The following is a 10,485-nucleotide window of genomic DNA, read 5'->3' on the forward strand; positions in this document are numbered from 1 at the left end:
ACAAAGGCTGGGAAGGTGCCGTCACAGAGCGCCGTATCAGCGACAGGGTCCAACCCTGACCCTGCCCGTTACAGTGGGCCGTTTAAAACCCACCGAGCTCGTTAGCCTACATCCAGCCGGCTCTTTGTGTGTCCGGCACACTGAATCATTGTGTGGGAGGATAATCCACACACACGGTCACTGTTACAGCCGGTGGAGCAACACCAGGGCCCGGCAGAGACGCACGGGCTCCACAGGCAGGGGCCAAACACTTGAGAACAAACCTGGGCAGAGTCCACACACACACACACACACACACACACACACACACACACACACACACACACACACTGAGAGTTCTGCTGGACTAATTCAATACACAGCAGTTCATCAGTCTACTGAACATGTCTGCCTGGCCATCCATCCATCCATCCATCCATCCATCCATCCATCCATCCATCCATCCATCCATCCATCCATCCATCCATCCATCCATCCATCTGTCCCTCCGTCCATCTGAAGCAGGACTGTGCTGGAATGGCATGTACCCAACACACACACCTTTGTTTCTCTGCATATGTGTGTGTGTTGTGTATGATATTGGGGGTTGTAGGAGCTCCATATGGGCGCACAACCCGCCCCCAACACACACACACCCCAGTCACAAACAGGCAGATGTCAAATGGGACGTGCCTCCCTGATGGGGCACAGGGTCACACTGCACAGGGGTAAATAACAGAACAGAAGGACAGAGAAATGCCTTTCCTGCCAACACACACACACACACACACACACACACACCACACACACACACACACACACACACACACACACACACACACACACACACACACACACACGCAAGCACGCACACAAACTGCTGCTGCTGAAACAAAAATACCAACACACAAATTGTTTGTCAAATTTCACTTCAAAGCAAAAATAATTAAAACAAAGAATGAAACAAAGAATTTAAATGAAGAGCTTCACTATCGTCTCGCCTGTTTATGTCAAAGTTACATCATTCCACATCGTGTTAGCAGCAGCGTTAGCAAAAGTGTTGGCAACAGTGTTAACAACAGTGTTAATAACATTGTTAATAACATTGTTAATAACATTATTATCAACAGTGTTAACAACATTATTATCAACAGTGTTAATAACATTATTATCAACAGTGTTAACAACATTGTTAATAACATTGTTATCAACATTGATGTCACAGTGCAACAGGAATATAATCATTGAGGGACGAGCTCTTCTGACCCATCTGTGACTCCATAAGTGCTGTTTCCCTTTTTTGGACGGGCTTCAGTCACTTTTGTCCTCTGTCCCCGCTGGACTGGTCCTGAGGACAAAACCTCTTCCTGTTTCACTTCTGCAGGTGATTCGGCTCCTTTCATCCAGGCTTTAGCTGGAAGTTCCTGGGAAACCGACCTGGATGAACAGCTCTGGTGGGCAGCTGCAGCTTCCATCATCAACTCCTCACAGACAGTATTTGTGTGTTATCACAGCCTGGAAAACGTGATTTTATAAACGATTATAACGATATGAGATAAAACGATTCATTTTAAATTTGACTGCAATCGTGAAAGATGCATGTGTGCAAGATAAACTAGTGAAGAAGAAGATGCAGCTCAGCTGGAGGACAGGTGTCAGTGGTGTGTGTGTGCCTGCTTTGTGTAGCTCATACCTACACACACGCACACACACACACACACACACACACGCACACACACACACACACACACACACACACACACACACACACACACACACACACACACACACACACAGTCTGTCTGAATGGCTGAATGGTTACGCCCGCGGGGCAGGAGTAAGGTTACTTTACATACTGCACTTACAGCTCTCTTTACCACTGGGGTATAAAATGGATTTGAATGAGAAAGAGGGGAACAGAGGGGTCGAGGGCGGGGGGGAGACGGGGGGGGAGACGGGGGGGGACTCCCTTTGTGTAACAGGAGGTCTGCTGCAGCTCTGGCAGGGCTGTGGAGATGGAGGAGCGGGGTCACTCTCCCGGCTCTCCCTCCTTCTGTCCCACTGTTATAGGCTGGATCCTCTGTCTCTCCCCTTCAGCCCTCCCTCCCTCCCTGCCTCCCTCCCTCCCTGCCTCCCCCCCTGCCTCCCTCCCTCCCTATTAGCATAGCAGCTGCCCGATACAGGGTGCAGGGTGGGGAATGGCCAGGTTGCTGTGTGCATGGTGTTTGTCAGAGGGAGGGATAGGGGGAGGATGGGGGTGCGAGGGTCCAGTCAATGGTGGTCCGTCTGGCCGGTGAATAGCAGCTAAAGCAGGCCCCTGCGAACTAGACAAAGGAGCTGGGAGGGAGGGGGGGTGAGGGAGCTGGAGGGGTGGAAGAATGAGGCAGTGAATGGAGCGCCTTGTCACTGGCGCTATGGAGAGAAGCTCAGAATGACCTGGAAGAATGAAAGAAAAGTTCAAAAAGGAGCGGAGGGCAAGAAGAGGAGCGGCCCGACCACCTGTCTCTCTCTCACTTTCTTTTAGCACCAGCAGACTCTGGGGGGGGGGGGGGGGACCCCCTCACTCTGCTGGGTTTGGCAGCAGACATGTTTTTGTTTTTGAAGAGAAAAATGTAGCATCAGCAGGATTTAGAGCTCGCTGTCATCCACCGGGGGGCTCTGGGGGGGGGCGTCTGGAATATAACAACCACCTTTACCTGGAGACAGCAACGTCCTGCTCTCTGATTGGTTAAAGCTGCCTTTAACATCCAGCACAGGCTGTGCACGTGTGCCCCCACAACATCACCGGTGTCGCTGCTAAGGTGGGAGCGGTCGTCACACACTTGCTCCGCGGCAGAGTTCCTCTTCAGGTGGTTCCCAGCCTCGCCGGGAGCCTCGGGTCACGATCCGAGCCGTTGGTTGCTTCATCAGAGGTGGCGTCAGCACGCAGGAAGTGGCGATCTCTCGGCTCAAGCCTTAACACGCTGAAGAGGAGCTATTAGATTGCATTTTGTGGTGTCACAGGATGTTCAGTTAATCTTTCAGCTCATGTGTGACCCTTCCAACGAGGGGCTGGAGCGTGGATATGAATATTTTATGAGCCGGCCAACAATGAGCTCCTGAATGGAGGCGGAGGATAATAGCACAGATGCTACGACGTGGACCCGCCGGCGCTTCCCCACGTCTCAGCTCAGCCCTGCAGGAATGCGTTGCTTCCACGCTTCGAGGAGTCCTCAGACAGCTCCCATCTGATTTTTCTCACACTGTAAGATCTCCTCCCATCATGCCCCGCTGCTGTCTGGCTCGCCACAGCAGGCCGCTCCGTGCACATGAAGAACCTATTAGGGGGGCCTTCGCAGGCGAGCAGCAGCCCCCGGGAGGCCAGCCAACTCGCTGTGTGAACAATAGGGGACCCGGCTCAACAAAAACATCCTGCGAGCAGCGAGAGGCTGGGAGGCAGCGGGAGGAAAAGGACGCCGCGCGGCGTGCCAGAGAGCCGACTCAGCCTGCCACAGTATCAAAACACAGAGGAGCTGCTGTTTGGAGAGCTGACTTTTCCCGCTGTTGAGTTTGACAAAGAAGTGCATCGCGTCGGCGTGCTGGGTGCGGGACATTTGAGCCGGGGTCACGGCCGGTCCAGCGGCGGCGGCGCTAACCATAGCGCGAGGTGCTGGTTGCCAGGGATGCCCAGACGCGCTTGAATTCAGGTCGGTTGTGAAACGCAGGCGCTCAGACCGCAGCCGTCGCCTCCGCCACCTCTGTAAACCTCTTTCCTTTCCGCCGGTTGACACCCATAATATGTTACGACACAAACTGGTTGGACGTGTAGAAACACACACGCTCGAGCTGCTTTTCCCACGACCCTCCCACAGACCTGAGAAATCGGTTGGGAGCTGGTAGAGAGGCGGCGAGGAGGATGCTGCAGCGCCCATTGAACAACACACCACATCAGCCCACATCAGGACACCCCAGATGACCGGGGGGGGGGTCAGGTCATCTGAGGCTTCCAGACATTCACCAAAAAAAGAGATTATGGGAGGCAAAATCAGAAGAAGATTTGAAGGAGACATTGGAGCAGGTTGTCAGTGGTCGGGAGCACAGGAGAGGAGTGTATGTGGTGGTTTGGGGGGGGGGGGTAATATAAAACCAGCTCTCCCAGCACACACAAGGGAGGGGTCCCTTCTTTAAACCAAGCCTACCCACAATGCAGTGGGCCCTTTTATCCCAGCAGTGAAAGGATGAAGCCAGATGAATGACAAAAGGGAGAGAATGGGGATCTGGGTTGGGCCCCAGCTGGGCGGGTGGGGGTGGTGGTGGGGGGGGGGGGGGCCCTAGGAGGTGCATGAAAACTCACGGGAGGAGGAGCAGCTCAAAGAAACGTATTCATACACAGGATTTTGAGTTTAATGATTTCTTTACTGGCTTGTACACAAACGTACAAAAATAATACAGCACTCATCTGACATCGCGTCATCATCACAGTGTGACAAACATTCCGAAAAAATCAAATACAAGCAAACTTGATGGAGCATCACTCAGGAAAATCACCTGTTCCCTCTCGCTTGAAATGAAGCAAGACCAGAAACACAAATTGGTCCAAAGGAGTCGGCACTTTTCTCCCCCTCTCACTCATGTACACCAATCCGGCCGCCGGCTCCATACGTCATAAATGTTATGACCCTGGTACACCGAGCGGCCGCATAACCGTGCAATTTAGTTTTTCTCGTCACGTTACAATGATCTTACCATCAAATGTATTATTCCCCTTTCAAATAAAACAGGAAGACAGCACTTCAGAAAAGAAAGTGCCCCGAGATATCATCATCATCATCATCATCATCAGCGTTGATATATATATCCATTATGTATATATACATACACCCAATCACAGAGATACACGCACCTTTGCCGAAAAAACACCGTGTTTTTCCCACAAAGTAACACACATTAGGACATTATCACCTGGAGCATATATTTATACAATAGTATTTTGTTGTGTTTGTCTCTTTTTTTTTCCTTATTCAGAAAAAAAAAAATTCAAATGTTGACACGTAAACGCCAACTTCTCAACAACAGTCTTCAGTGCAATATTCCCAAAAAAAATAAAATAAAATAAAATAAAATAAAATAAGGAAGAAAACATCAAGTTTAAGACAAGCGATGCATATTTCGGTTGTTGCCTGATCTCAGTGTGGTGGAACGTTTCAGTTACAGCTGGTGGTTCCAGGATCCTAAAAAGGGGAAGCTGTCTGTTCTAACACAGAGACACGAGGAGGAGGCCTCACGAGGCGCACGCACGCACGCTCACACACACACACACGCACGCACACACCAGCACCCCGTGAAGTGAGCCCGTGCTGCTGTTCTGTGAAGCCTCTTTACAGCTGTCAGCCGTTTGAGCAGTAGGATGGTTGTTTTAAAGGAGAAAGAAATAAGACCATTATTATCAAAAATAAAGAAGAGAAATACACAAGCAGCATCGAGACAAAGGTTAGGGTGGCCGCGACTTTTAAAAACGCAACAGGCAAGTTGGTCAAACCAAATTTCCTCCTTTTATATCCTGCAACAGTCTGGTATCTTTCGGAAAGTCTTCATTGTCCAGCAGTAAGCGGGTCCTGCTCAGTAGTCGCAACTATTTCCAAAGCCTTGGCTCCTGCAGTTGCCCCCTACAAACACTGGGGGCGCACAAGGCTCCACATTTTGTGCAATAAAACTCCCTGCATTTAAAAGTCATGCAACACAAATCCGTTTCTTTTGATGTAGGACTGATAAACCTCTAAGGAAATCAACGGCAGACAGAAATGAGTTTGGTTGTAGGTGTAGAATAAACTGTCCCGACCCGAAGCGCCCAGATCGCGGATGTTCTGGAGCCCATTTAAAAAAGGAAGAGACACACGTGGATGCTCGCACACGCACGCACACACGCACACGCACACGGGAGGGCAGAGCTGAGCCAGAGCCGAACACGGGAGAATACTTTACAGTCGAGGTAGCTGGCAAAAGGCAACCAAACAAAGGACAACACGAAGAGTCCTGTTAACGGGAGGAAGAGGAGGAAGAGGAGGGTGGCGGGAGGTCTTCACACGGGACAGTTTAGACTACGAGTCTGAAGCAGCTTGAATCACCCCAAATATTCTCATTTACAGAACCACAAGACAAATGCATCTTCTCAATGTACCTTCATAAATTATAAAGAAGCCTGCTTTCACAGTGATGACTATGCTGTTAATAAAATACTGAAAGGAGATTATAAAGTGAATTCCACGTTTGACTTGTTGATGTTGTTTCAAAGCGAAAGCAGCTGCTTCGTTTTCCTCCGATCACACAGTGGCCGTGCTGTCTCGCCCCCCAGGACAGATCTCCGTAAAGCTATTGTGTACAGTACTTCACAACAACGGGTACATCTGGAAGCGTGTTGGGAGCCCTATAGTCGCTCTTGGAGTCGAGAAAAAAATTAGAAATGAATGAATGACTTGAGCCCCGTGGTAGCCAACAGAGGGCAATCCTTCTTCTCTCCACGCGCCCCCCCCCCCCCCCTCACAGATTCCAGCATGCAGCCTTGCGGATCAAGTGCCGAGTTTCAGCGAAAATAACTTATTAAAAAAGCACGATGAGCAACAGGTTCGCTGTGCTGCTGCTGCTGCTGACCCCCCCACCCGCAACAATGAAACGATTCAACTGGACAGGAGACAGAAAACTGGGCCATCTGCACCCAAACACACACGCACGCACGCACGCCGACTTTTAGAGTTCTAGTAAAGACATTCATGAGGAAAGCTTTAGTACCAACAGTCTCTGTTTCGGATTGAAGTGTGTGAACCAGTGCGCAGAGGGCCCCGCTTGGTTCGGGGCGGGATGTCGTGCACGTCTGTTTCCTCTGAATAATTTGGCACAACTATGAAGATCATGGCAGTTTTGCTTTTGCTGGAGTCTGATTTTCCCGCGTGTTACAGCTTTATCCCCCTTTTTTGACCGATATTTGCTCTTTTTGTTGTTTTACCTGACAGCAGAGACAGATCACCGGGGCCCAGAGGAGTACTTGGCCTTGGTGATGAGGTATAGCACAATGTCCTGGTGGCCCCCGAAGGCGGCGATGTGTAAAGCGCTCCACCCTTCCCGGTTGGCCAGCCTGATGTCGGCCCCGAACTTCACCAGCAGCTTGACCAGCTCCAGGTTGCCGTCGATGACAGACTGGTGCAGGGCCGTCTGTCCTTCTGGCCCGAACGAGTTGACATTGAACTCGCAGTTTGTCATGTTTTGCAGCAGCGAGTGCAGCTCCTTGGTGTTGCCTTTCTTCACCGCCTCCTGGAAAACCCTCTGCGGCGCGGAGCAGGTCGAAACGTCCGCCTGGCTCATGGTTGCAGCTCGCTGGAGTTGAGAAGCGGTAATCCTTCCTGCGATGATGATAATAACCGTCTTCTCCTGGCTGAGGTGTTTCTGGTGACAATGCCACAGTCACAGCTGGATTATAACCAGTTAATAAGGCACTCTTAAAGTACTGAGACACGGGGTAAAGGGGCACCGCATATATCCAAAAAAGGACAAAAGACGAGATAACACACGTGGTGTGAAAATGTTATTTTAAGAGATCCTGAAATCCCTAAATCATAAAAAAGTTTGTGGTCCCGAGGTCCCCCTCCGTCACTGTTGCTGGTCGACTGGGTCAGGAGATGGAGAAGGGAGACACCTCTGATTTCACTCGGGGAACTTGGAAGTATCTCCAGTGGGCAGCCTCGGCAGACACGTCCCGGCTACACGGCGCTGCTCATGCGGTGTCTGTAAGAGACAAAATGTACAAAAAATCCGCATGAATCCGGATCCCTCATCAATAGACGTCGGGAGACTCTCACATTCCGCCACATCCAGGTGCCGGAGACGGGAGCCTCTGTGCGCACACGTTTTACGCACGGATTTCTTTTCCCTACAGAGCTGCGAAATAGAAATATAGGCACGGCCCGTGGCTCTTAAAGACTTACCTTTATATAATGGACGGGTCCGTAGGGCTGAAAACGGTACAAATCCAACGTGGCCCGGTGTGCGTCCTCCGCGGGGTCCGTGTGAGTCTCTGCCCGGCGCTGCGCTCAGGGGAAATATTTTACGCGTCCTCTATTTGCATGACAATACCATCCCAAAGAATGAACTGTGGAGGAATGGGCGGAAACCCGCGGAGGTTATAGGCTGTCGGCTCGGACAGGGGGAGGGACGAGGACGAGGACGGTGTGAATACGAGTGGAGCGGGCGTGGCCTAGTGGAGTAAATGGGGTGGGGGGGCAAAAAGTTGAGCTGTAATATTAAACAAGCCAGACGCAGAAGTATTGTGTCTGCGTCCGATCCCCTGGATCTGATCTCGGGAGAAAAGGGACGGCAGGAGCCGCTGAGGTCCATCAACGCAGCGTGAACGTCACAGCTCCTCTCCTCTCCATCGTGCACGCTCGCTGTAAAACGAGATGACGCGCACACGCTGAGGGATGCCACCCGCTTGACAAACATTTGGTGCATTTGGGTGCACAAATGTCGCCTGCATGTCCCGCAGCCTGCGCGCCGTGCTGGACCTCCCAACCAAATGGGAGGGGAGCACTAAACCCAGGGCCACAACAGGCGGCTATACATATGAAACACCTATGAGACTATAGGTGGGTTGTTTAAATCATAAACTGCGGATATATTCCAGCTGTTTTTTTCCTTCTGGGACTAGACTGTCGGATTTAAAACAACAAAAGCCCAGCGCTACTTCCTTTTTGCAAGTGAAAAGAGGTGACGCTGTGTGCAGATTGACACGCTGGTCTGACTCCCCCCTCCTCCACCACCGTGGGAACTGGGTGCTTCTGCGTGTGTGTGTGCGCGCGCGCGTATGCGTGCGTGTGAGAGGGAGAGAGGGGTGCACGCTGACAGTCAGAAAGAAAGCCTGTGGCCGTGACACTGGCTGGAAACCGTCCAGCAGGTAGATCCCAGCCCGGTTCTGCTGGGCTCGGAGGCCCCCAGCCCTGCTCCACCTCACGTACGCGACGCGTTCACGGAGCTGCTTTCTGCTCTGGTGGTTCGGTGGCTTTCACAATGTCCTCTTTTTCTCACAGCCTCCCCGTGAAGGTCACGTCTCAGTAAACATCACCACAGTTTTACTGAAAAAAGGTAACGTCAACACGGCTGCAGGAACCATTTTCACAGCCCAAGTTCTCATCTCAGCAGTGTGATGAACACCAAATAGGTGTGGAAGGACACCAAAACAGACCAAAACACGTTATACACAAATAAAACTATAGGTATAAATATGAAGTGTATTTTGTATAAAGAGGCTGTGGAAAAAGGGTACAGCCAAATATTTAAAATGGGACCAACCATGCAGCCGCTCACAACTACTATGAACCTGTTTACCTGTGGGATTTTCCCAACAGGGGTGTTTAAGAGTCCTCAACTTTCCCTGACTTTTGTTGTCGCTGCCTTGACTTGTTTGAAGTGAGCTACTGGAACAGAACCCTGAGGGAGCGCCGAACTCCGAAAAACATGTCAACATCCTCCCCGGGACACCGTGGCTGTCAGTGAGCCGGGCCAGAACGTGATGGTGCTCAGATCATCCATGCACGGGAAGAGACACACACACAACACAAACCCAGTCAAACATCAGGACTAGTGGACAGGTGGTTCACATCATTTGGGGTCCAGTAAATGTCCCCGGTTGGAATTTCATTGTGCTTTTTGGAACAAATGGCCACAAACTCAACAGACCTCGGCGTTATTAATTAGCAGTTAAAGTGTTGGCGAGACCGTTGGCCCGTGACCTCTCTTGTTGTCATGTGTCTTATGGTAATCTGCAGTTTGTGTGTTCTGGATATTTGTCATAGGCTCAGTGGACAATAGGACCTAATCCCATGGATTTTGGACCCAGCACTCAAAACGTAGAGCTCCATCAGGAGCACATTTCTGCAGTATGTGTTGCCTCTTTGCTTTTTTGTTGCACAGTTCTGACACATTAACGACTGCGTGGAGAGCCCAACACCCGCTGAAGGAAGTGCTCTCTCTGATATTTTATTCTTTTCTGCTGTCACGCACGATGGACATCTTTTAGAGGACATCTGTCCAGCATCAGGACTCCGGCTGCAGCGCGTCTGGAAGCCGGGAAACAGCAGCCAAACCTTTCTCTGGATGAGACGCGTTTCCCCTCCAAATCGTGACATTTGATCTCCTCTGGCGGAACCGTGCACAAAACTTGCGTGAGAAAAGTAAAAACCAGACGCAGATTAAATACAAGAAACAATCGGATTCATGTCAGCAGACGCATATAAACACAGTTGTACCGAAGGCTCAGAAGCCACGTTCATACAGCTTCAATTGGCCCCTGTGTGCGTGCGTAAAAGCACGATTTCCAATATTGTATCCGAATCTCTGCGCGGCTGAAAAAAAAAATCTCTGATTGAACCCGTTCGCCTAAATACGAGGTGGTTTGCTTCTATTTCTGCAGACATCTCTTTGTTCTGCTGCTGCGCCGATAAACAAGACATTTTTTTGTCCGGTGACACAGAAAGAACCCGG

General features: G+C 50.7%; 1 protein-coding gene across 1 annotated transcript; it reads right to left on the reverse strand.

Moving 5' to 3' along the window:
* Positions 1-4,353: 4,353 nt before the first annotated feature.
* Positions 4,354-9,012, reverse strand: nrarpa (NOTCH regulated ankyrin repeat protein a). Its single transcript, XM_057017944.1, has 2 exons — positions 7,935-9,012; positions 4,354-7,734 (listed from the first exon to the last, which is right to left on the reverse strand). Exon 2 carries the CDS (start codon positions 7,312-7,314, stop codon positions 6,976-6,978), a length of 339 nt encoding a protein of 112 aa, XP_056873924.1. The 5' UTR covers positions 7,315-7,734; positions 7,935-9,012; the 3' UTR covers positions 4,354-6,975.
* Between the last annotated feature and the right edge of the window lie 1,473 nt (positions 9,013-10,485).

Source organism: Takifugu flavidus, chromosome 20, assembly GCF_003711565.1.
Source record: "Takifugu flavidus isolate HTHZ2018 chromosome 20, ASM371156v2, whole genome shotgun sequence".
In the NCBI taxonomy this organism is placed as follows: domain Eukaryota; kingdom Metazoa; phylum Chordata; class Actinopteri; order Tetraodontiformes; family Tetraodontidae; genus Takifugu; species Takifugu flavidus.

What these genes read in the sequence shown, in the direction of transcription:
- nrarpa (XM_057017944.1), bottom strand. Translation starts at nt 7,314, where the DNA reads ATGAGCCAGGCGGACGTTTCGACCTGCTCCGCGCCGCAGAGGGTTTTC.